This window comes from Mauremys mutica, chromosome 8 (genome assembly GCF_020497125.1).
Source record: "Mauremys mutica isolate MM-2020 ecotype Southern chromosome 8, ASM2049712v1, whole genome shotgun sequence".
NCBI classification, from domain to species: domain Eukaryota; kingdom Metazoa; phylum Chordata; order Testudines; family Geoemydidae; genus Mauremys; species Mauremys mutica.
This window is the reverse complement of record NC_059079.1, coordinates 76,117,485-76,144,159: the sequence shown is the minus strand read 5'-3', so window position 1 is coordinate 76,144,159 and position 26,675 is coordinate 76,117,485. Positions and strand designations below refer to the sequence as shown.

The 26,675-nt window shown below is 44.4% G+C and overlaps 1 protein-coding gene across 3 annotated transcripts in view; it reads left to right on the top strand.

The window, feature by feature from the left end:
* Nucleotides 1-26,675, top strand: part of UBE2D2 (ubiquitin conjugating enzyme E2 D2) — a 58,368-nt gene that overhangs the window by 10,937 nt on the left and 20,756 nt on the right. For all 3 annotated transcript variants that reach the window (XM_045027316.1, XM_045027317.1, XR_006581614.1), the window contains exons 2-5: nt 5,114-5,177; nt 14,284-14,315; nt 14,397-14,474; nt 14,862-14,967. In XM_045027316.1, coding sequence (XP_044883251.1) covers nt 5,114-5,177; nt 14,284-14,315; nt 14,397-14,474; nt 14,862-14,967 — 280 coding nt within the window. The remainder of the gene's footprint in view (nt 1-5,113; nt 5,178-14,283; nt 14,316-14,396; nt 14,475-14,861; nt 14,968-26,675) is intronic.

Sequence of the window (26,675 nt, the reverse complement as noted above, 5' to 3'; positions counted from 1 at the left end):
GGCATAAGCTTCCGTGGGTAAAAAAACACTTCTTCACAAAAGCTTATGCTCAAATAAATCTTGTTAGTCTGTATCCACAAAAACAAGGAGTCTGGTGGCACCTTAAAGACTAACACAGCTACCACTCCGGTAGAGCTAGTAACCCTCAGGAATTAGTTTTAAAAGCAGTGTCAGCAAGATGGCAGACTTAATTATTCATTCATCTTGGATCAAGGAGCTTAGAAACTGCTGGAGGCTTTAGTGGATCTTATCTCATGGAAGTCTCTGGCATACATGGTGACAATTTTTGTACCAACTAAGTACTTTGTGCATCTCAAGACCATGTTTTCAAAAGGCAGACAACCGCTTGGTGGGTGCACATATTTTTGGCACACACTTAAGAAATGAGTCTGCCCCAATACTGGTTTCATGTGCAATTGTAACTGCATGGGGAAATGATTAGTGGAAATCAAACTGCCAGCATGCTAGTACAAACACAGGGGCACATAAAGATTACTAGTGCCTCTGCTTTGCCAGCAGATCTTGTAATCTTAGTCTCGTCAGGATTCAAAGTCAATCATTTGCTTACTGAAGTTACTATGACCAGAGCTCTAAAGAGAATGTTTTGTGGACGATAATTCCTCATATTTGTCATTCTAAAGCTTCAAGAAGTGTGATGCTACTTCTTGCTGAAACAATGTCTGAAATAAAGGACTTGGGTTACTTACAGCTACCAGTTTCAGTGAATTTATGCATCAGATTCCACTCAACTGCCATCTTGTTGACACGGATTTTAAAACTAATTCCTGACAAATGATTCTTGAGGGTTACTAGCTCTACCAGTTTACCTGCACTGTGTGTAATAAACCCTCAGATGAAGGGCTGATGGAGATCAAGTTCATCTTTATAAAACCAAACCTGAATTTGCAGCTTAGAGTAGGAGTTGCATCATTAACATGACTACATACATATGACTTGATCTGATGAATCGTGGCTTTCCTAGGGAAACTACTATGCACAACTTCATTAATTGTGAGATTAATTAGAGGCAAGAGGAAATAGCATCATTGTGGTAATAGCTCAGTTTCTAATGACAGCCATTACTCTACCCTGTATTCTCATCTACCATAGTAGCAGACTCTCTTATATATGGTGTCTAATGAGTTCTGTAGTGAAACTCATGACAGCAGCACTGCAAGATGATATAACATAGTTTGGAAAAGTAATGTGGCACCTCTATATATAATGCATTGGGTGAATTGGCTTTATGCTAAAACTACAGTTTGTATGTGGAACTTATTGCCTCCGCTTTATAGTGAAGAGGCTGTACAATGGGTTCTTAGGCCTATAGTAGGGTGGTGGACTGGAAGTTTGTCCTGTATGTGAAAACTCAAAGCATTGTAGCTTGTGAGGGAGGTGTAGTAGTCTTGATCCCGAGTGTAGTAGTGGTCCAACTATACAAGTATATAGCTAAGATGGAGTGGGTGGGTTGAAGAGTGGTAAGAGGGAGGTCTAGGCTGGGGGGCTTGAATTTTGAGTACTATCAGTCCTAGATTGGTTTAGTTACCTCACTCAAATAGTGACACCATCGTGATATAGATCCCCTGTCATTTTAAAGGTATCTCAGTCTTTATTTAGTCTTTGGAGTTAATATCTATTTCAAAGTGAGATAGTCAGTATTGTATTGACCCCTAGGGTCCTCTCTGGGACTGGGATCATGGGGTATCATCACATACAGCCTGAGTGGTGTGGACAGAGCCCAGTGCTTGCATCAGAGCAGTCTGCAGTGCAGGAGGCCTGGGTGGCTCAGACACTCAGCTAACCACTTGAAACTTTGAGGGCTGCTGCTATAGTTAAAGTGGCTGGGGCAGAGTTGGGTGACACTGCTTCTGTTAGGGTGGCAGGGGCATGCAGCCACTAATGCTTATAGGGTTTGATTTGAGGGCTGTCAACACTATATCATTCAAGCATTGATTCTTCTGCTGTAGTGGTGCATAAAGGGGGCCTCTCTTGCACAGGACAACAGGCAGTGGGTTTTCCACCACTTGTCTTCAGGCTGGTTGGAGCCCTTGCTGCTCCCTGTTCAGTCCAGTCAAGGAGATAGAGGGGCAGGGAAGGGACCTCAGCCCCATGAGGTGTGCAAGTCCTTTTGCTGGGGTGGACTGGGGCTGAAGCATTGCTCTTCCTGAATGGGCACAAGTTCACTTGATGAGCAGCACATCTTGGAGACCCCTCAGCCTGGCATGAGGAGTGGTTGTAGGCACCCCAGCAGATGGTAAAGATCGTCTTTGCAAGCTACCACTGCCCCAAGCACAAGTGGAGCCATGGGGCTTCCTGTGTAGGGATGTACATACAGCCTAGGATTGTCTTAATTCAATTTTGGAAGCACTTAAACTGCGGAATACTTGAGAACAAAATCTGATCTAAAAGCCTTTAGTTGTCCATTTTGTCTAGCTCAAGACGATATCCTTGTGGTGAAAAGTCACAGTACAGAAATGAAACAGCAAGTAAATCTAAATAAAACTTCACTTCCTTTTGTTAAGGAGTATATTTGACCCTTAATTAGATGTACATTGCAAACTTTCCTCCCATAACAGCTAACTATCTTGATCCTTGCTCTTCAATACCACTGTTTCCCCATAAGCCTCAAACACTGTCAGTGATCTAACTATAGATATTCAAATGTGGGTTAGTCCTACTAAGAACCAGAATGGCTCCGCTAAAACTTTCACTTTTGATTCAAGGCCTCTTTTTAAGGCTTGTGTATTAACCCTAGCATGCTGTGCTATGGGAGGTAGAAGTTAAGTCATAAAGGATTTATTTTAGAGACCTATTCTAATGACATTTACAGAGAAAACGTGCATAAACAGGTTACTGTAATTAAATCTGAGACTGTTTAATGCAAATATTTATTAATTTATTAGATGACTGGTTTCAGTTCATTTGTAGCTAAACATTTAATCCAGTGTCAAAATATGGATTAGATTAAAAACCCAAAATGCTTATAGATTTGCCAGAAACTTGCAAACAGTAGAAGGCTCTTAGAGCTGAGATTCCATGTGAATGCTCCCTGGGTGTTGCTTCTTTCCCACTCATTCTTGGGTGTTACAACCTGAACAATACTTCAGCAAAAGATTATTTATATTCTGTAAATTTCATGGAAAATTGTAAGCAGTAGAGGTATAACTGAACTGGTGGGGGAGGCATAAAAACCTGAATGTGAGGAGGAAAGGAAGCGCTGTCCCTCTCCCCAAATTTGTTGATCAGCCAGAAAGCAATATGAGAGTCAGATGCTGCATTTTTCTCAGCAGTAGGGGCTTGGACGCTCTGAATTTTCCAGACTTGGGTACAAGAAGGAGCAGAAGTTTCAAGTGTGGTAGATGTTCCAAATGGAAAATAACTTCATGATGTTCATGTAGCATTCTAGGCAATGAATCATTGCTGCCAAAAGTTAACTAAAGCACAATACCCTAACCTAAAATTCTCAAACCCACCTTAATGCTTTCATCAAAACAGCTAATTTATAACACCTTGAAAGTAAGGAGTTCAATAAATGCAGGGAAACTCATAACAAGAACTCCTGTTGGCACTAAACCTCTCCAGTCTACCTAACACTTAACTCATAGCACCTTTCTTCAGTGGATCTGAGTGCTTGACAAAGGCAGTCAGTATCTATCCCCATTTCACAGGTGGGGAAGCTGAGTCACAGAGGCAGCATGAGTGGCCCAAGGTCACCTAGCATGTCAGTGGCAGAGTCAGAAATCGAACCCACATCTGAGTTCCAGTCAGTAGCTCTATCTACTGGGCAACACTGCTTCCTGCTTAAATCCCCAGTACCCTGAACTGTAAGAGAAAGTGTCTCAAACACAGTAAGATGTCTGGGAAAAACTAGTGGGACCAACTTGTTAACATTTGGATTATCAGGGATAATCTATTACTTACATAAAATATAAATCTCTAATAGTCATTTTTGGAAATCTTCATGAAGCTTGTAGGATTTTTGTGTGTGTGTGTGTTCTGGACTGAAGTTCAAAATTCTGTGGCTACTTAAAACTGGATTGAAATTTCCTCAGAAATGTTCTGAACCATGAAACACTGACTCCAGTGCCCATAGGAGTATGAGACTTCCAAAATGAGATTCTTCAGTCTAACTTGACCATTGGTTGGGCACTTAGTACACACTCTCTACTTTCTTTTAGTTTGAGTGCTACATGCTCCTCAGCAACTCCATGCATAACAAGTTCAAATTCTGATAACATTCTTTCCCTAGTCTGTGGGAGTGGAGGAGGATAGGCCAGCAAAAAGGTGGTATAGAATATTCAAGGTTGGAAGGGACCTCAGGAGGTCTAGTCCAACCCCTGCTCAAAGCAGGACCAGTTCCCAAATTGCCCCCTCAAGGATTGAACTCACAACCTTGAGTTTAGCAGGCCAATGCTACTTTCTACACTGAACTAATAGCTGCTGGTCACTGCAGCAGAAGCATGCAGGTAACTTGCATTTCCCTATTCATAGGCCATTTTTACCTTTGGGTAAAGGACTGATTTTTGGGAGTTCTGGTATGGATTAAGGCTATATTCCTAACTTCATCTTTGTTACATGGCCCAGGCTTAAAAAGTGGGATTTAATGTCACTTATCTTAATTTTGTGAACATTTAATAATGCCTTACTATAAAAGCACAAATAGCTAAATGGAAATAACTTGAAGCAGGATAATAGACTTTTCAGACCTGATTAGTTTCTCTGTTGTCTGAGATCCTATCCCTAATTTATTAATATGGTCGAGAACAGTCTAAAGGGAAGTAACTGAAGATGCAAGTGCAAGGAATTTAAGGCTAAGATGGAACATGGGGTTTTCTGGGTATGTTGGCTGAAAGCGAAGCTAGTTCAGCACTGCTTACAGGGGGCAAAAGATTGATGTCATAAGTGCAGGTTTTGATTAAACTTCAAAACTAACTTCACATAGTAAGAAATGATCCTCACCAGATAAATGAAGTTCCATTTGAGATTTAGGAATACACCACTGAGGGAAAAGTGCCGCTGAAGTACTACTGTCAGTCTTTTGTGAGAGAGGCAAAATGTGATTTGATTTTTGGATTAAGTGAAACATCAACTGTCTGTCCATTCTTTCTTTTAGGAGTTGAATGACCTGGCACGTGATCCCCCAGCGCAGTGTTCAGCAGGGCCTGTTGGAGATGACAGTAAGTACTGCCTGAGTAATAAGGCATCTAGCATTCACATTCATAGGCAATACTGGCACTGGCCTCCACTTTCTTATCTCTAAAATGGGAATACCTAACTCACAGGAGTCTCCAGCTTCAGGAAATACTTGTAAAGTCTTATCTGAATGGAAGATCCTAAATAAGTGCTAGATGTTACTCCATGTACATAAGAACATAAGAAAGGCCGTACCGGGTCAGACCAAAGGTCCATCTAGCCCAGTATCTGTCTACCGACAGTGGCCAATGCCAGGTGCCCCTGAGGGAGTGAACCTAACAGGCAATGATCAAGTGATCTCTCTCCTGCCATCCATCTCCATCCTCTGACGAACAGAGGCTAGGGACACCATTCTTACCCATCCTGGCTAATAGCCATTTATGGACTTAGCCACCATGAATTTATCCAGTCCCCTTTTAAACATTGTTATAGTCCTAGCCTTCACAACCTCCTCAGGTAAGGAGTTCTACAAGTTGACTGTGCGCTGCGTGAAGAAGAACTTCCTTTTATTTGTTTTAAACCTGCTGCCTATTAATTTCATTTGGTGACCCCTAGTTCTTGTATTATGGGAATAAGTAAATAACTTTTCCTTATCCACTTTCTCAACATCACTCATGATTTTATATACCTCTATCATGTCCCCCCTTAGTCTTCTCTTTTCCAAACTGAAGAGTCCTAGCCTCTTTAATCTTTCCTCATATGGGACCCTCTCTAAACCCCTAATCATTTTAGTTGCTCTTTTCTGAACCTTTTCTAGTGCTAGAATATCTTTTTTGAGGTGAGGAGACCACATCTGTACACAGTATTCGAGATGTGGGCGTACCATGGATTTATATAATGGCAATAATATATTCTCAGTCTTATTCTCTATACCCTTTTTAATGATTCCTAACATCCTGTTTGCTTTTTTGACCGCCTCTGCACACTGCGTGGACATCTTCAGAGAACTATCCACGATAACTCCAAGATCTTTTTCCTGACTCGTTGTAGCTAAATTAGCCCCCATCATGTTGTATGTATAGTTGGGGTTATTTTTTCCAATGTGCATTACTTTACATTTATCCACATTAAATTTCATTTGCCATTTTGTTGCCCAATCACTTAGTTTTGTGAGATCTTTTTGAAGTTCTTCACAATCTGCTTTGGTCTTAACTATCTTGAGTAGTTTAGTATCATCTGCAAACTTTGCCACCTCACTGTTTACCCCTTTCTCCAGATCATTTATGAATAAATTGAATAGGATTGGTCCTAGGACTGACCCTTGGGGAACACCACTAGTTACCCCTCTCCATTCTGAGAATTTACCATTAATTCCTACCCTTTGTTCCCTGTCCATTAACCAGTTCTCAATCCATGAAAGGACCTTTCCTTTTATCCCAATGTACACTTCCAGATGCTACCCCAACACCTTAATATTTTCCTCCTGGTAGTGGAGATCTTCCAGTCACTCTCAATTATTGCAGACATCTTAAACTCTCTTTACCTTCTGTTACATATTCATATTCTCTTGTATGAACAATGGTACACATGGCTTGCTGCTACAACAGCAGGTAAAATGCTGGGGTGTAACTGTCAGAGTTCCTGTCTAAACCAGCAAGATACCTAGGCTTAACATATCTTGTGATTCATTATCTGCCTTTATACAGAGGATGCCATCAGGACTACAGTGCATACAGGAGCAGGTTTGAAATAAGGTTGTCACATTAAATATAACCCTTACATAAAATAATATACCCTTTGCACAAAAGGTACATAAAAACCCCTAAAGCATTAATAACAGAAATTAATTGTTGTAGTCTGATATAAACTGCACAATCCAATTATTTCTACTTTAGCCTTGAAGAGGGCTCCATATCATCCTCTCTTAGGAAGAATATGGGGGCACATTCTTACTATGCTTACACAATTTAGACACCGAAAGAATCTCTATCCTCAATCTCAGCATCAGTATGGTTGTATTAAGGGGAGATCTGGGTCATACTTGTGGGTCTTTGTTTTTAAAGTAGGGAAGAAAAATTGGGGATCCACCATATGTATCAAAACAGGGTGTTAACATCTAGGAGTCTTACTTCTTCTAGGGCAGTGGTTCTCAACTAGGGGTATGTGTACCCCTGGTGGGATGCAGAGGTCTTCCAAGGTCAACTCATCTAGTTATTTGCCTACTTTTACAACAGGCTACAGAAAAAGCACTAGCAGTCAGTACAAACTAAAATTTCATATAGACAATGACTTGTTTATACTACTCTATATACTGAGGGTCTTCTGCGCCAAAAAAATTAAAATTCTGCACACTACTTTAAAATTCAGCAAATTTTATTGGTTGGTAAATAAATGTGGAGGCTCCAGCATGGCAGTGGGGAGCACAGGCCACTGACTGCACACAGGTAGATCACCCTGTGTGCTGGGGCACTGCCCTCCTCCCCTGCCAACATGGGCTCAACAGTAAAGTTGCACTCGACTCTGACACAGTGCAAGGACCAGGACTGTCCCAGAAACACCCCGAGGTCCTGCCCCTCTGTGCCAAGCACACTAGATATAGGCAGGCAGGCTCAGCCCAGCAGGATCCAAGTATGGAGGGGGTTAGTGAAGGGAGATCCAGGTGTGGGGTGATAGGGTTCTGTGTGGGGAGCTTGGTGATGGTGGGGATCTGGGTGTGAGGGAGATCTGGATGAACAGGGGCTTGCGGGGGGAGCGGTCTGAGTGCAGACACAAAGGGGCGCTGCGGGAGGGTCCAGGTGAAGGTGGTTGGGGCTCGTTGGGGGGTGGTGTCTGGGTGTGGAGGGCTCAGCTGGGGGGGTCCAGGCGCTGGCTTGCTCTGGGTGCTGGCTTGGTGTGGTTCAGTGGGGTGGGAGTCTGCGTGTGGGGAGCTAGTCATAGTGGTCCAGGTGCATGTGGGATGGGACTTGTTGGAGTGGGGGTTTAAGTGCAGAGTGAAGTCCAGATGCAGGAAGGTGGGGATTGGGGGCTCCAGATGCAGAGGATGAGGCTTGTTGCGGTGAGAGTTTGTCAGTGGTGGTTCTGGGTGCAGGGCTTGAGGCTTGGCAGCGCAATCTGGGTATGAGGTGGGTCCAGATGCACAGGGGTTGGGTGGATGGGGGAGCAGCGCCCCATATAGTGACTCCTCTCATCCCGCTCTGGCAGAGGAGCAATGGGGGCAGGACAGACTCCTGGACATATTCCTTTCCACACAAATGTACACATTCATAGGAAGGTAGGATATCGGACTAGTGGTGGTCTAGTCCAGTGTCCTGTCTTGAACTCTGACTAACATCAGATCTTGCAGAGGAAGCAAGAAACCCCAAAGTGAATATTTTATTAAATCTCCTGTGTAGGAGAAACTTCTTCCTAACCCCACAAAGTTTTTTGCCTGTCCTGCAGCATGAGGTCTTATATTCCTTATATAGCAGGGTTTCTCAATCTGAGGCACCAGAATGCATCAAAGGGTCTCAGAACCAGCTGGTCTCCCTACTCTGAGCATTGTGACCTGTTGCATGTAGTTGCAGCAGTGCTCGGGTTTGGCCAAGCTGCCTCTCTGGCTCTGCATCATTATGACAATCAGGCCAAGTTTGTGTGAGTGGTGCTCTGACCCCCTTTGCCAGGTCACAATGCCACTCACCAATCCAGGCCTGGCCAGCTCTTGTCAGGGGGTCTGGGCCAAACCTGAGTGGCGCTGTGATCTCAAAGGTTGTGATACCTGAAGCAGGGAGCTGAGCCCACCCAGACCCATTGGACAAGAGGAAGGAGAGGGCGGTTGGGAAATAGTGGCCCCCAATGTAACCCCTGCCCTGCAACCCAGGCCGTCTTCCATACTTTCTTCCTGCCCCCATCCCAAGTCCCTGAGGTGGTTCTCCCTCCTAGTTGGATGATTCTTTCTGTCGTACCACCCCTTTACCCTCTTCCCTCCATGGGCCTTATGTGGGGGCTGTATTTTTTGGGGAGCTATTGACTCGCCACCTCTTTGCCCCCAGTTCCTTCCTCAAACCCACAACTCCTTCCACACTATACCACAATCTCCCCACTTTACCTCCAGGTCCCCAAGTCTCACCTGCCCCATAATGCCATTTGCCTCCCTGGGCTATGGGGGAGAGGCTGTTTTGGGGGTATCTCAGCTTGCCACTCCCAGTTGCCACTGTATGAGGTCCTCAGCTGTTCACATCTGGCCAGAGCATCTGGAATCTTAGCTCTGAGCACCCTGATGGACCCCTGTGTGGAGGGGGGGAGGGCAGTCAGGTCTGGGGAAGCATGGGCAGGGGAGAAATCTCTGGGTTGTGACAAGCCATTAAGGTTTACCAATGTATTTTGAGCCCAAAGATTGAGACTTGCTGACTTTTTAGCACTCTTTTATCCTGGGTAATTCTAGACCAAGGGTTGGCAACCTTTCAGCAGTGAAGTACCAAGTCTTCATTTATACACTCTAATTTAAGGCTTCACGTGCCAGTAATACATTTTAATGTTTTTTAGAAGGTCTCTCTATAGGTCTGTAATATATAACCAAACTACTGTTATATGTAAAGTAAACAAGGTTTTCAAAATGTTTCGGAAGCTTTATTTAAAATTAAATTAAAATGCAGATCTTATCAGTTTAGTGTGATCCTTGCCCTTGCTTTTCCTTGCTGAGTTTTCCAATGTCTGGCACGTATTTGGATACTTTCAGCTGCACACAGGCTTCTGAGTGATCACTTGTTAACTGGCTCCGAAAGGGACAGAGGACAGATTTCATGTGTGAAAATGCCTGTTCACACAGGTATGTGGATCCAAATGCTGAAAGCATTGCAAACGCAGTTTTCTCCAAACAGTTAAATTTCACTGGCAGGGATGTCCAGCAGGTCAGAATAGAGGCCCCATGATCTCTCTCAGTAGCTCAAGTGCGCTCCGCAGATCCACAAACTTTGATGTCCACAATTCTGAGCTTTTTAACTGAATGAGTTGCATTTTGAAATTTTCAACACCCATCCACTGAAATACAGATAAATCCAAGTCACTTCCGTTGAACTTTTCAGGTTTAATTAGAAAAGAAAGCATTGGGCCAAATTGCTGGAAATCTTGAAATCGGCCAGAAAATTCTGATTCCAGTTCTTGCATGTATTTTCCAATCTCATCGACATTGACAGTGCAATGTGTCAATAGCTCTTTTATGAGTTGGAAGTAGCGGAAGGTAGAAGTTTGAATATCCCTGGAAAAAACTGCTAGTTTCACAACAAATGCTTTCCAGGGCTTCATAAAGATCCAGAACTGTTTTCCCTGCACCCTGGAGACAGAGGTTGAGTTGGTTTAGGTGAGCGGTGATATCAGTTAGAAACATGAGCTTACACAGCCATGTGTCATCATCCAGTTCGGGATAGCTTTGTTTTTTTTCCGACAAAAAGGCCTTGATTGCATCAAAACAGTTTACAAAGCGCACTAAAACCTTGCCACGACTTAGCCACCGAATGTTGCTTGAAGTGGGATGTCGTTATAAGCACTGTCCATCTCCTCTAGCAGTGCTTGAAATTGTCTGAGAGTCAAAGCAGATCGAGCAACAAGGAAATTCACAATTCGCACCACTGTATTCATCACATTATTAAGCTCTGAATTAGAAATTTTAGCACACAGGTTTTCTCGATGGATGATACGGTGAAATTTGACTGTCGGATGGCCAATTTGATCGTCAAATAACTTTACAAATCCCTTCTGTTTTCCGACCATGGCAGGAGCACCATCTGTTGTCACACAAAATATTTTTCTTATGTCAACTCCTCGTTCTTCAAAATGGTTTACAAAACTTTCCACTATATCTTCCCCTTTTGTTGTGCCATGCAACAAAGTTCCTCTTGGATTTCATCGGAAGCACAATATCTTGCGACAACTGCCAAACGTGGAACGTCGTTTATATCCACACTCTCATCAACTGCAACACTAAACACTGCTGTGTCTTTTAGTGCAGTCGTCTGCTTTTCCTTAATGTTTTCTGCCATTTCACTTATGCGTCTCTCAACTGTTCTGGCAGAGATGGGCAGTCCTAACAATCATATCTAGAATGAATCTTTATATGGCAAATCATTGAACAAAATCTCCGAACTGCTGAGAAAAACTTTTTATATATTCCTCATCTGTAAATGGCTTTCCGTTTTTTGCAATGCACTATGCAGTCTTGTAACTTCCTTCTATAGCTTGATTTTTACTTACACTTAAGCTTTTAAAAACACTGCTTTGCTTCTCATAGGCTGCTACTGCCTTTTTGATTGATTCAGTCTTATCTGCTTCGTCAAGAAAAGTTTTTCCTCAGGCTTCGTTTCAAAATGTCATCTAACACTTGATGTGCGACAAACAACACTTTCATAACAGAAAGCACAGATAGCATAGTCCTTCTTTTCAATAAATCCAAATGAGTCTGTCCAAGCAGGCTGAAATGATTGGACATCTAGCTTCGCTTTCTTAGGAGCTGCCATTTTGTCAAATATTCCCCTCAACTCTCAGTGGGGGAAAAAGTGGCAATAGAAGGCAGGCACAAGGTCAAATGTGGTGTGGTCTGATATAAGCAATTTTAAGATGGAGGTGCTGAGCTGCACCCCCTCTTGCCTTGTGTGCAACCCTCACTGTCCCAGGCTGGGGACAGGGGGCCACAGCGGGGTGGCTGCAGAGCAGTGATCCAAGGCCAGGAGCAGAGCCCAGGGTGGCCTGCTGGGACTCCAGGCCAGAAAGCAGGTTGAGCAAGGCTAGAGATCCAGACCCTGGCTGGCAGGAGGTCAGTGGCTGGAACCCCAGATCGGCAGCGGAGGTGAGTGGAGGTGGCGGATGGTAGGGCTGAGCAGGGCTGGAGGCCTGGACCCTGTCTGGCAAGGGGCCTGCACAAGGTGAGTGGGGCTGCGGCCAGGGGGACCAGCAGCTGGAACCCCAGAGCAGCTCAGCCTGCCGCACTCTGGGGTTTCGGACGCTGGCTCCTGCCAGCTGGGGTCTCAGCCCCATTCCAGCCTGGGGTTCCTTCCCCCAGGCCAGCAGCGGGTGCTGAGTGGGGCTGCAGCAGGGGGTACCCCAGCTGGCAAGGGGCCAGCAGCGGGAACCCCAGAGTGGCAGCGGGCTGAGCGGCTCAGCCCGCCCCGCGTGCCATCAAAAATCAGCTCGCATGTCACCTTTGGCACGCGTGCCGTAGGTTGCCGACCCTTGCTTTAGACCAGGGGTTCTCAAACTGGGGGTCGGGACCCCTCAGGTGGTCACGAGCTTGTCAACCTCCATCCCAAACCCCGCTTTGCCTTCAGCATTTATAATGGTGTTATACATTAAAAACACTTTATATATTTAAGGGGAGGTTGCACTCGGAGGCTTGCTGTGTAAAAGGGGTCACCAGTACAAAAGTCTGAGAACCCCTGCTCTAGACACTACATACTGTACAGCCAGTTTGTCAAGTGCATAACCGTAACTATATACATTATTTGATCTACAGCCAACTTACAATTTCTCTGAAATATCACTCTTCATGTTTGTGGCCATTGTCTTAAAACTAAACATAAACCTAGATCTTGCAAATAGACCCATGCAGGCAGACCCTTATGCCTGCATGGACTCCCATGGCTGCTGTGCAGGTAGTGTGTTCCCACATTCCTCCCTACACATCAAGAATTGGTCTAGTTTTACAATTAGGGCCTTATTTGCTTCATATTAAATATATATTTTGTTTCTCCTCTCCTAGTTTAAAGCAGACATTTATGAAAGTCAGAATTCTTCTAAAAATCCAAGTATGTCAAAGTAGGAATTAGAGAGGTAGTACATATCACAATTACATCTGTCTAAATCTTGTATTCTAAGTTGTTACTTGTACTTATACTGTGGTACTAGAATTAATACCTCAGTATCACTATAACTGAAAAGCTAGCAAAAAGCACTAACTTTTAACTTTGTGCAGTTGATAACTTGTATAGTCAGTTTCACTCTTTGCCTGTATACTTGGTCAGGCTTTTTTCTTGCTCAAATGTTTCCTTAGATTTTTTTTTAAAGATTATAAACTCTTGTAGCTTACAAGAAGTTTTTAAAAACTAGTTTAAAAAAATCTGTCAACTGTCCCTATGTAGTTGAGTATTTGTGGCAGTGTAGATTTGTACTGTAGCATAATGTACTGTATGGTATCTTATAGGATGGGAGTATGGATAGATGGTATGTGAATGGTTTGATTTAGGCTTCTAGGGATAGTGGTGTTGGTGTGGTACTACGTATTTCAGATCATGTAAGTGTGGAGTCTTGGGCCTTCATGTAAGAGTTTCCTGGCTCACTACACTCTACCCTGGGGTGGGCAAACTACGGCCCATGGGACATTTTAAGCCGGCTCTCAAGCTTCCACTGGGGAGCGGGGTCTGGCACTTGCCCTGCTCCAGCGCTCTGCTGCTCCAGCGAGGGAGCAGGGTCTGGGGCCATCCCACGCCACTCCCGGAAGTAGCGGCATGGCCCTGTTCCAGCTCCTATGTGTAGGTGCAGCCAGGGGGCTCCACTCTGCACGCTGTCCCCGCCGCAAGTGTTGCCCCCCCAGCTCCCATTTGCCGGGAACTGCGGGGAAGTGTGCAGAGCTGCCTGGCCACGGCTCCACGTAGGAGCCGGAGTGGGGACATGCCTTGAGCAGCTCCTGGAAGCAGCGGCCAAGTGCTTCCTGGAGCCTGCACCTCTGAGCTTCTCCCCGTGCCCCAACTCCCCTACCCCAGCCATGTTTCCCTTCCAAACCCCTTGGTACCAGCCCTGAGCACCCTCCTGAACTCCAAACGCCTCATCCCCAACCCCACCCAGGACCTGCACCCCCGCTGGAATCCTCCCCCTACACTCTATTCTCGAGCCCCCTCCCGCATCCTGAACTCCTCATTTCTGACCCCTCCCTGGAACCTGCGCCCATACCCCCTCCTACACCCCGACCCCAATTTTGTGAGCATTCATGGCCCACCATACAACTTCTATTCCCAGATGTGGCCCTGGGGCCAAAAAGTTTGCCCACCCCTGCTCTACCCCTTCTTCAAAGGGTTGTTTTACGTATGTATACAGTTTACTGACCAGTGCTTTGGTGATAACTGCAAATACTTTTGGACTTTTCAGATTGGAAATTATAGTAAGTAACTTGTGTTTTCCTCTTTTCAGTGTTCCATTGGCAAGCTACAATAATGGGACCAGTAAGTATATGAATTTCACATCTCCGTGTAAAGAACCCTTGAAGTTGATTCTCTTCTAATAATGATTCTTTATGTTAACAGAATGACAGTCCCTATCAGGGTGGAGTATTTTTCCTGACAATTCACTTCCCAACAGATTACCCCTTCAAACCACCTAAGGTGAGTGGCTTGTATAAATGTATATAGTGTTGTGTTGTATAACCTACATCAGAGGTTGGCAACCTTTCAGAAGTGGTGTGCCAAGTCTTCATTTATTCACTCTGATTTAAGGTTTTGCATGCCAGTAATACATTTTAATCTTTTTAGAAGGTCTCTTTCTATAAGTCTATAATATATAACTAAACTGTTGTTGTATGTAAAGTAAAAAAGGTTTTTAAAACGTTTAAGAAGCTTCATTTAAAATTAAATTAAAATGCAGAGCCCCCTGGACCGGTGGCCAGGACCCGGGCAGTGTGAGTGCCACTGAAAATCAGCTTTTGTGCCGCAGGTTGCCTACCCCTGGCCTACCTTGATGAGCCTAAACTGAAATTTTCCCCTCTTCTGCAGGTTGCATTTACAACAAGAATCTATCATCCAAATATTAACAGTAATGGCAGCATTTGTCTTGATATTCTACGGTCACAGTGGTCTCCAGCACTAACTATTTCAAAAGGTAACTAAATGAGCATTGGAGGTAATCAATAATTTAACAAAAGAAAGATTTGGATTTATTAATGTGAAAAACTGTTGCCTGCCTATTACTGATTACTCAGTACAGTGGTCAAAACTTCTAGCTCAATGTCTAATTCCATGAGTGCTGCATATATTTTTCATCTAGAATCTTAAACGCTGTCCCTATGGTCCAGTTATACCAATGTGTCCTTGCTTTATTCCAGTGACATAAGCAGAGGTAACTCCTATCTCATTACCCAGTCTTGCTGGTCTCTACCTTCGTTCAAATGCATTTGAACAATGAACTTACATTTAGGAGTTTAAGAACATGGGGTAGGAAAGTGCCTGTAGTGATGAATTTTCATACCACACTCATGACTGTAGTAAAGCACTTTCCAGTAGTGTGCTTAGCAGTGTGACTATGCATCAGGCATGTGACTTTTATTCTCATCTTTTCTCCATGGGGAGATGCATGTGCATTGGAGAGTCTTGTTTTGGTAGGTTTTGTACTTGGAAGGGAATAATTCATGGTGTATAGGTGCTATTCTAGAATAATAACAAAACAAGCTGTTAAAATCAGACTAAGTCAATTTACACAAGTAAAACATCTTAAAGCAGACTTCCTTTATTCAGAGGAAAATAGTCATAGGGACAAACTCATATATCTTTTTGTGGGACTGAATGATAAAACCATGGAGGCATGGATTTGCTAAGATCACATTGTTCCAAAACAAATTGTCTTGCAATATCCTCAACTACTGCACTACATGCCCTGAAAAATCAACTTGGTATGTCCTGTTTTTATGACTAATTCTATGCCATTGTGTGGGATACATTTTACTTTTTCTCAAACTAGAGGATCATAATTTGGGAAGTATTGGACAAGCAATATATCCCATGTGTAGTGGGGCAGCTGCCCCACTCCTTGAGAGTGTAGGCTGCGGCAGGCCAGTGGGCCTGCATAGACCAATAGCCAATAAGAAAAGGGCTTACAGGGGGCCAGTCGAAGCCAAGATTGGAGACAGCCAATCAGGGCTCAGCTTGGCCCTATATAAAGGCTGCCCAGGCCTGGGACAGACCTACTGCTCCCTTTCTTCGACAGGGGAAGGTCTGTCTCCAGAGCTGGGAGACTAGCACCATGGACAATGTAGGGCTGGCCAGGCTCGGGAAGCAGAAGGGAGCTCTAGCCTGTAGCCTGCCAGGCTGCAGGCCCTGAAGGGAAGGGCCTAGCGGGTGCAAGGGGCCGTAGGGGAAGCGGACCAGGGAAGTGGACAAACAAGGCGAGAGAAGGACAGCGAGGCTGCTGCCAGAGGGTCCCTGTGCCAGGACCCAGAGTAGAGGGAAGGACGAATGAAGACCTCTTATTTTGGACAAATTTAATGCAACTTATTCTTTCCCTGGACCCCCCCCCCCCTCTACCCTTGCAGTACACCCAGCCATCAGCCGTGGGGAGTGGCCATCATAGACTATGCCAGATGATAAGAGGGATTAGACTTCGGGGATGTGGTTGAACATGGTGGCTGGGGCGTAGGAAGACTGCTGATCACACGCCCCCCTCCACACACACACACACACACACACACACACACACCCCGGAAGGGGGTGTGGATGGACTAAGGGGCACTGCCGAAGGGCAGTGGTCCTGAAGAGGACGCCACGAGCTGCAGAGTGATATGGGCTCAGATGCCAACCAAGGGCGAGACTGTGGGTGGGACATCATGAGGAGAGGGCACTCCATTGGACTGAGCTAATTCCCAGAGACAACCAGTAGGAGGTGCTATGGTGGTGAGTCCCAACCGTGTCTCACCATGTTAAAGGGCCATTCATGTCCAATTTGACATAATCTTTCTTTCCCATGCCACTACATGGGTTTCCAGGTTTATTCTTCCCTTCTCACTAGATGTTCACCTAATGCTGGTGGTTTTCCACGAAGGCAGCTCCTGCTACCTCCTCTCTTGTGTACTAAAGCTCCTAATGGGGGCAGTTAGGCTGGCTCACTTCCAGATACTCTATAATCCTTGTATGACCATTTGGGGAATCTGTGTAAATTTATGAATTCCAGTTTGGGAGGATGAGCTCTTTATCAAACAACTCAATTTTGACTGTGAGGCTGAATGTTTTGTTGTATTTTTACTTCCATGCTAGGCTGAATTTCCAAGGGATAGTGACAGGGCTAACAAGGGAGGGCCACTAAACATTGATGACCTCTAGTCACATGGAAGGCCTCTTGGACCAAAAAAAAAAAAAGGCTACTACTCAGCAAACCCCAGTTTAAGTCCAGACTCCAGGAGAACATAACTAAACAATGGATCCGGGGGCGGGGAAACAGACTCATGAGACTGATCAGGAATCCTCTGACAAAGGGGACTGGAAGTTATCAAAGAAAGGATCTCACTGGCAATATTGGAAGGAGATGGAAAAGAGACCAGAGAAATTCCATGTTCCAGAGAAGAAGCCATCTACAGGAGGGCAGGGGTGTAGATTTCAATTACAATAGAACCTTAGTTACGAGAATCTTGGGAATGGAGGTTAGTAACTCTGAAATGTTCGTGATTCTTAACAAACATGGTTCTTTCAAAAGTTTGACTCAATACAGCTCTTAAACTTTACTATGCAGAAGAAAAATGCTGCTTTTAACCATTTTAATTTTAGTGAAACAAGCATGGAAAGTTTCCTTGTCAAATATATTTTTTTAAACTTTCCCTTTACACAGTTTACATTTAACACAGTGCTGTATTGCATTTGCCTTTTTGTCTCTGCTGATGCCTGATTGCATACTTCTGGTTTCGTGTGTGTGTGTGGTTGACCTGTCAGTTCGTAGCTTTGGTGTTCGTAACTGTGAGGTTCTACTGTATAAGTGAACCCCTATGGTGAAAGGAATTGCTAATAAGAAATGATATAAGGGAAGGATGAATGAAGACCTCTTATTTTGGACAAATTTAATGCAACTTATTCTTTCCACACTTCTGGATTGTGGCTTTTGCTTGCATGTGGTATGTGCAATGACTTCACTTGCAAAATTACATATAGATTACATTCTTTTAATATATGGGTTTTTTATTAAGGCAAATGTCAGTGAATGTTGCCCATGCGATCTTAATTCAGTCCCCTTGTGCGTATGTATTATGCTAGTCTTTAACTACCATGATCACGTACTGTCCCACAGGACCCTTGCCTAATGCAGTGCACAGTGTGGACTATGCCCACTGAATGGGTAGCTATTCAATATTTCTCTTTAACCTCATTCAGTGTGGCTCTGCACATTACTTCACACCATTTAAAACCTGCACTGAATACTAAGTTCTGCGTCTTAGTATCTTAATGAATTATCTTCACACAACCCATGTGAAGTGAGACAGCCTCATTTTACAACATGGGGAACTGAGGCATGAAGATGAAAGCCAAAATTATTAATGCCCACTAGTTTTGGGTGCTCCATTTGAGAAACCTAGGATTTTCAGAATATTTGACATTTTATGGTTTTACTAATAGTTGAAAGCCTGTGCTGTGTCACAGGTATAATTTGTAAATTTAAAATGTCTGAGAATTTAAAAATTGGATGGTAACAGATCGTGAATCCCACTGATTGAACCTGGAAACAAAGAGCTTTCAGCCATGCTTGTAGCTCAGTGGTTCTCAGTTTTGTACTGGTGACCCCTTTCACGTAGCAAGCCACTGAGTGTGACATCCCCCGCCCCCAATAAATTAAAAACACTTTTTGTTATATATTTAGAACTGTTATAAATGTTGGAAGCAAAGTTGGGCTTGGGGTGGAGGCTGACAGCTTGCAACTCTCATGTAATAACCTCATGACCCCCCCCAGGGGTCCCGACCCCCAGTTTGAGAACCCCTGTTGTAGCTGTTTCCATTGCTTCGTGCTGACTCACCAGTCAGTCTAGGCTTCAGAGTGACGATCCTGGAATTTTTATATATAGATATGTTCATAGCTTCCATTGATGCCAATGGGAGTTGCAATTGAGTGCTCACTCAGCACTTTTGCAATTCAAATCTCAGATTGGGCACCCAAAAAATGAACACACAATTATTGGCCACCTGTAAAGCACCAAAACTTTCTCTTGCCCAGCATCACAAGACCTCTGTGGCAGATTCAGGAATAGAAACCAATTCCTCAAGGTAACATTCAACTGCCTTAACCAGGAGATCATCCTCTCTGCCTTCAATATCCTGCCAAATTCACTACACATTTTCCAGTTTCTTCATCAAAAGAATGAGGGGGTCCTACAGTCTCCTTCACTACACAACCCTGATTCATTCCCAGAGGACAGTGCCTGTGCACTGAATTAGGCAGGGGTCATGGGGAGAGATACTTTGTGATCATGTAATAAAGACTCTAGCATAATGCATATGTGCAAGGGGGCTGAACTAAGATTGCATGGGCAACTTTAAAACTCTGGCATTTCTTAATTTTTGAGTTGCTTGATTAGCAACCTTAATGGTTTCATTGTAATTTTTGTGTGTAATTTCCTAAGTATGAAACTTAACTTGAAAAGAAAATTGATTTTCTTTAACTGCGTAGAATCTTATTGACCTCTCCTTTACATGAGTAATCATTGGTGTTGGGATCTTTATTTCTTCAGCACAGCATTCTACCATTTGAGCTAATTAAAGTAACTGATAGCAAGAGAAAACTGTCTTCTGCATTGAGCCTGTGCGTGTGCGTGCTCTCGCTTCGCCAGTGGGTTTCACAGCTATTTGCTTGATAGCAGCAGAGGAATGTTTAAACTGGGAAGTGATGGGTTTGGTTGCAAATTCTGGAAGGGAGTGGGCTCTCGTGGGATGTAGAGTCCCTTCTGCCCCAATCCTCCTCTGTATTAGAGTCAGGTGCTGCCTGTGTACCAGCAGGCATGGGAAGCATTGAAAGCATTGCACATTCTTGTGCACAGTGCCCCTAGTGGTTTGGAGGAGCAGTTGTGGGGAGTATCCCATCCCTGGGCTGAAGCATAATCAATTATTCTAGGACAGTGGTTTTTGAACTTTTTTTTCCTGGGGACCCAGTTGAAGAAAATTGTTGATGCCTGCGACCCAGTGGAGCTGGGGATGAGGGGTTTGGGATGTGGGATGGGCTCAGGGCTGGGGCGAGGGTTGTGGTGCAGGGGTGAGGGCTGCAGGGTGGGGCCGGTAATAAGGGGTTCGGGGTGTGGGAGGGTGCTCATGGCTGGGGCAGGGGGTTGGGGTGCAGGAGGGGGTCAGGGCTCTTGGCTGGGGATGCATGCTCTGGGGTGGGGCTGGGGAAGAGGGGTTTGGGGTGCAGGAGGGGCTCCAGGTTTGGGGGAGGGGGTTCATGGCTGGGGCAGGGGCCTGGAGTGTGGGAGGGGGTGCAGGCTCTGGGGTGGGGATGGGGATGGGGGGGCTCTGCATTGGGGTGTGGGAGGAGGTCAAGGCTCTGGGCTGGGGATGCAGGCTTTGGGGGGATGGGTTTGGGGTGCAGGAAGGGGATTGGGGGGGCTCAGGGCTGAGGCAGGAGATTGGGGCGCAGGGTTGGGGTACAGACTTACCTCTGGCAGTGCAGCTGGGGTACAGGTTTCCCACCAGTCCTGGCCCCACGCTGCACCGGAAGCAGCCAGCAGCAGGTCCAGCTCCTAGGCGGAGGCATGCAAGCAGCTCTGCGTGGCTCTCACCCACAGATACTCTTCCCCCTCCCCCCCCACAGTTCCCATTGGTCGGGAACCGGAATGTGGTGCTCAGGCTGGGTGCAGTGCACAGAGCCCTGTGGCCCCCCTGCCTAGAAGTCGAACCTGCTGCTGACCGCTTCCGGGGTGCAGCGCGATGTCAGAACAGGTAGGTACCTAGCCTGCCTTAGCTGGGCAGCACTGCCAATGGGACTTTTAACGTCCCGGTCGATGGTGCTGACCAGAACAACCCGGTGCCTTATATGCTGTGACCCAGTACTGGGTCGTGACCCGAACTTTGAAAAAGCTGATCTAGGGAATGTGCATGCTCACTGAAGATAAATCTTTGAAGAATTTAGTTGCCATACTCATAACAAGTTTCTACTGAGCATGTGTGAGCTGAGGTTTTTCAGAGGCTTATAATTCAGCCAAATTTGGGAAGATTTTTATAGGAATGGTGAAAGGTGTTTCTCTGACATTACAGTGACCCCTTGCCAAATTTCAGTATGGAGACACTGGCAGTTCTCAGTGAGGTAGCTGTAATGTTTTTAAGCACAGGCAAAACTTCCCCTAATCTCATTCTCATAAATAGCTGAACTGTTAGCTGGAGATCTCACATTCTCACTGAAAATACGTTCAGATCTTGAGGCAGATACCTGTCATGGAAAAACTTCAGCCTAAATGGTTGGTTTAACAAACTTAAGACCCTGTTTTCCATTTCTGATACTGAAAGTGCTGGGCAACCTTTACTATAGGCATTACTATCTGCGCCACCTATAACAGAATTTCAGTAATGATCTAAGCTTTTATTCACTTTTTCTTTGGCTTGAGTTATCGGGGGCATTAATTCATGAGGGTTTTTTTTGTTTTGTTTCATCATTCTGTTACGAATTTGGCTAAGGCTCTCAATTAGAGTTCCGTGAAGTTGAGGGCCTTCAGGAAAACGCTCTCACTATCTCCTGAAACTTTCACCCTTGTACCCTGATTGCTACAGCATTTGCAGTGGGTGCAGCTGTCACAGTAGGGAATGAATGTAACGGTGGTCTGACATTGAAATTCAGAGCCCACTGAGGCCCTCAAGAATAGGATCTAGTTTTTTTAATTATATCAAGAAACTAATGGGAAGCCTCTGGGGGAGGTGGGAGGTATGGAGCACTTGTAAGATAATCTTAGCAGCTCTCCTCTAAAGTGGAAAAAGCTGCTGCATTGTACAAACTGGAGCTTGTATGTTGTCTTTTAGCCCCAGGCAGAGTGTATTACAATAGTCTAACTGGGGGCTTGATGGACACACACTTAAGAGGCTAGATACTCACCTTAGACAAATGGCATAGTATGCCAGCAACCATAAAAAACCTATTCCCCTTAAATTCCAAGACCCTGAATCCAGGATTGTTATCTTTGATTGCAAGTCCTTTTAATTCATACCATGGTCGGTAAACCTGTTCACTTTCAGAATGTAACTTGGAGATGGCCAGAATGGCACAAATGTATCTTAACTGGGTGTGGGAGTATTTGGAAATATAGCTAAAAATCTAATTGCAAGGGAAGCCTTTATATCATGCAACCGTTTGGCTGGGATGTGGGGATGGAATCTGTAAGCTTATAACTGATATTGGAGGTTGAACAAATGGTGAGAGACCATAGCCAGATTCAAGAGGACTTGGATGTTTTTAAGTGACTGTTGTGATAGACCCAGGCCAGTTGAGTACAGCAGAATAGCAGAAGGTGGATATACTGGCCACTGGATTAACAGTTTTCTGTTCCCTGACTGACCAGAGCAGGGGCTGCTCCAGGCTAATGAGAACACTTGACTCTAATTAACCTGTAAAGAGTCAGGTGAGGCCATTCAGTTAATGTGACCATCTGACTCTAAGGCCCTGCTGATACTATACAAAGGGCTCACTCCAGTCAGGCGGGGGAGTCAGGGAGCCAGAGGAGAGGAAGTGTGGCTGAAGGGCTGGTTACTGAAGACACCCTCAAACCATCGTTAAAGGAGCCCTAGGGTAAGGGTGAAGAAGGGAGAAGCAGGAGAGCTGTAGGGAAGTGGCCCAGGGAAATGTAGCAACTCTGGCAGTGAAAGGTTGGCTGCCAACAACTGCTACCATTAGGGTCCTGGGCTGGAACCCGGAGTAGAGGGCGGGCCCGGGTTCCCCCCAACCCACCACTACAGGAACATCTCCTGGAAGGGGAAGTCAGGTCCCTGTCAGGACAGGAGGCTGAACAGAGACTGTGGGAGTTCTCTCACCAACCTCCTTGCAGGCCTATGATGAAAAGGGCTCAGTAGACTGTAACCCTGGCCCTAGAGAGAGAAGGGCTATGTGGAGGGTCACAGTGAGCCACTGAGGCTAGCATAAACCACCTAGAAGCGCAGGACCCACGGGAGCAAGGTCAGAGCTCTGCCACACTGTCAATAGCAGGCAAGTGTAATTCTGTGTAGACAGAATAAAAATAGCTTGTCCTGAGAAGAGCTGATGAATGTAATAGAGTGCTCTGCTACGTTATCACCATACTTCTCTGTATTGGGGAAACTTGTTTCCAGTCTCTCTAGCGGACAGCAGCAGGAAAAGGGCTTTAATAGGATGGGTGATGGCAGCTTTAAAAACCCCTTTAGACAATTTGAGACTCATCTGTTTTTTAAACTGATACAGCAGAACCTCAGAGTTCACCAGAGTTACAAACTGACCGGTCAACCACACACTTCATTTAGAACCAGAAGTATGCAATCATGCATCAGAGACAAACAACAAGGAGCAAATACTGTACAGTATTGTGTTAAATGTAAACTACTAAAAAAGGGGGGAAGTTTTTAAAACAAAAATTGACAAGGTAAGGAAACTTTCTGTGCTTGTTTAATTTAAATTTAGATGGTTAAAAGCAGCATTTTTCTTCTGTATAGTAAGCTTTCAAAGCTGTATTAAGTAAATGTTCAGTTGTAAACTTTTTAAAGAACAATCATAATGTTTTGTCAGAGTTATAGCCAGCCTCCATTCCTGAGTGTTAGTAACTCTGAGGTTCTACTGTATGTTAAATGAGGGAGAAGGCACATGGATCTCCTCACCAAGGGGGGCTTTGGAGCCTGTAGGGGTACTGCAGAAACACTTTGCCCCTTGAAAACTTCTTAGGTTCCTCAGGGAGGCTAAAGCTTCCAATCTGTTCAGGGAAGTCCTCTTTCCTAGCTCCGGGAAACAAAAAGTACCAAAAAAACTGAATGTTTGGAAAAGGCTAGTCAGTTCAGTTTATAAGGTCAAAGCTGTCAGGCCTCTTTTCCTGGCCAAACTGTCTTGGACAGGTGATAGTCCAAAAAATACAGGATATTAATCCTAGTAATCATGAAGGAAGGCCAAGAGGTATCAAGACACTTCTTAGGATGTCTATGATACAGATGTCAGAATGGCTAGACTAGCATTGGTAAAACATTCTTGGATATGGAACTCTGGATTGGCAAGCAGCAGTTCAATTTTAGGTGGTTGTTCTGCTGTTTTGAGGAGTAATTTCTTCAGGAGCTGGAAATAGTTCTCATCTATGCTAAAGGTATCTGCTTTGGCACCTGTTCCTACAAAAGTGTGACCTGGAAAATTCATTGGAGGACCTCAGATCATTTGGTTATCACTCCATTTTTTTCCTGGCATAAATTTATCTCCAGTTTGATGGATCTTGATGTGGTTACACCGTGCAGTTTGTTATGCCAAAACTCATTATCCCCACTTTGCTAACCTTCAGAAAAGTTTCTACACAGGAAGTCAGTGCTCCGATATGGATTATAGAATGAGTGGCAGTACCTTGCAGGGGAAGATTTTGCTTAATTTCTTGTACCTTCCTAGTCCAGTTAAGAAATTAGCGTCCAATTCCAGAACTTCCAGAGCAGTTAAAAGTATCCAAAAAGTTCTGTAGTTTCTCTGGAGGACAGATTGTATCCTTAAACTCTTCGGATTGGTTTGAGCACTCATTGAAATGTTAAGTATCAGAGGGGTAGCCGTGTTAGTCTGGATCTGTAAAAGCAGCAAAGAATCCTGTGGCACCTTATAGACTAACAGACGTTTTGGAACGTGAGCTTTCGTGGGTGAATACCCACTTCGTCGGATGAAATGTTGATGGCCTAGCCCCAAGAATAAGCAAACACATTGTGGAAATTCCTCTGGCTCAGAGTGGGAAACAATCACTCCGTATACTACCACCATTGGGAGTTGCTAGCAACTTTGTCTATACCATATAATTGGCAGAGACTGTTCCACCTTCCTTGTCTAAATACACCTACAGTTATTAGCAAGGCATGAAACTCTAAAAATAGGGCTTGAGCCAAGGTGACTTGCTACTTGGTCTGCTTCCGAATAAAAGTCTAAATTAAAGCCCGTGCCAATTTAGACAACTAGGGTTGTCTTCAGATTCCAGGAGGGTGTCTTCTGTGAATTCAAACTCTCCGGGAGTCTCGTCAATCGGAAAGGAAGGTCAGTGTTGCAAGGTGGAAGTGCTGAATTGGGACTTGAAAGGTCTGTGTTCATTTCCTACTTCTGTCAGACTTGTTACTATGGTCACATGACTTAATCTCTGCTGGAGTTTGTCTGGTAAAATGTGGCTAATACTCCCTTCGTTTTTTCTGTTTGGCCTAACAGCTCTTTGGGGGCAAGGACTGCTACTTCTATGTGTTTATACAGTGCCTGGTGTGACTTAAGGGGGAAATATTGATTGAGGTTTCTGTGCCACCAGAATAGAAATAAACACACACAGGACTGGAAGGGACCTCAAGAGGTCATCTAGTCCAGTCCTCTGCACTCATGGCAGGACTAAGTATTATCTAGACCATTCCTGAGAAGTATTTGTCTAACCTGCTCTTAAAAATCTCCAATGATGAAGATTCCGCAATCTCTCTGGGCAATTTATTCCAGTGCTTAACTACCCTGACAGTTAGGAAGTTTTTCCTAATGTCCAACCTAAACCTCTCTTGCTGCAATTTAAGCCCATTGCTTCTTGTCCTGTCCTCAGAGGTTAAGAAAAACAATTCTTTTCCCTCCTCCTTGTAACAACTTTCTATATACTTGAAAACTGTTGTCATGTTCCCTCTGTCTTCTCTTCTCCAGACTAAACAAACCCATTTTTTTAATCTTACCTCATTGGTCATGGTTTTATAGACCTTTAATCATTTTTGTCACTTTTCTCTGGACTTTCTCTAATTTGTCCGCATCGTTCCTGAAATGTGGCGCCCAGGACTGGACACAGTACTCCAGTTGAGGCCTCCTCAGCGTGGAGTAGAGCGGAAGAATTACTTCTCGTGTCTTGTTTACAGCACTCCTGCTAATACATCTTAGAATGATGTTCGCTTTTTTACAGCAACATTACACTGTTGACACTCACTTAGCTTGTGATCTACTATGACCCCTAGATCTCTTTCCATGGTGCTCCTTCCTATGCAGTCATTTCCCATTTTGTACGTGTGCAACTGATTGTTCCTTCCTAAATGGAGTACTTTGCATTTGTCCTTATTGAATTTCATCCTGTTTACTTCAGACCATTTTTCCAGTTTGTCCAGATCATTTTGAATTTTAATCCTATCCTCCAAAGCACTTGCAACCCCTTCCAGCTTAGTATCATCTGTAAATGTTATAAGTGTACTCTCTATGCCATTATCTAAATCATTGATGAAGCTATTGAACAGAACCAGATGCAGAACTGATCCCTGTGGGACGTCACTCCTTATGCTCTTCCAGCATGACTGTAAAGCACTGATAACTACTCTCTGGGAACCGTTTTTCAACCGGTTTTGCACCCACCTTATAGTAGCTCCGTCTAGGTTGCATTTTTCTAGTTTGTTTATGAGACTGTCATGTGAGACAGTATCAAAAGCTTTACTAAAGTCAAGATATACCATGTCCCCCCTAACCTTCGACAGGGCAACAAGCCTTGTGGATATCAGGTTGGTTTGGCACAATTTATTCTTGACCAATGCATGCTGACTGTTACTTATCACCTTATTATTTTCTAGATGTTTGTTTGCAAATTGATTTCTTAATTATTTGCTCCATTATCTTTCCGGGTACAGAAGTTAAGCTGACTGGTCTGTAATTCCCTGGGTTGTCCTTATTTC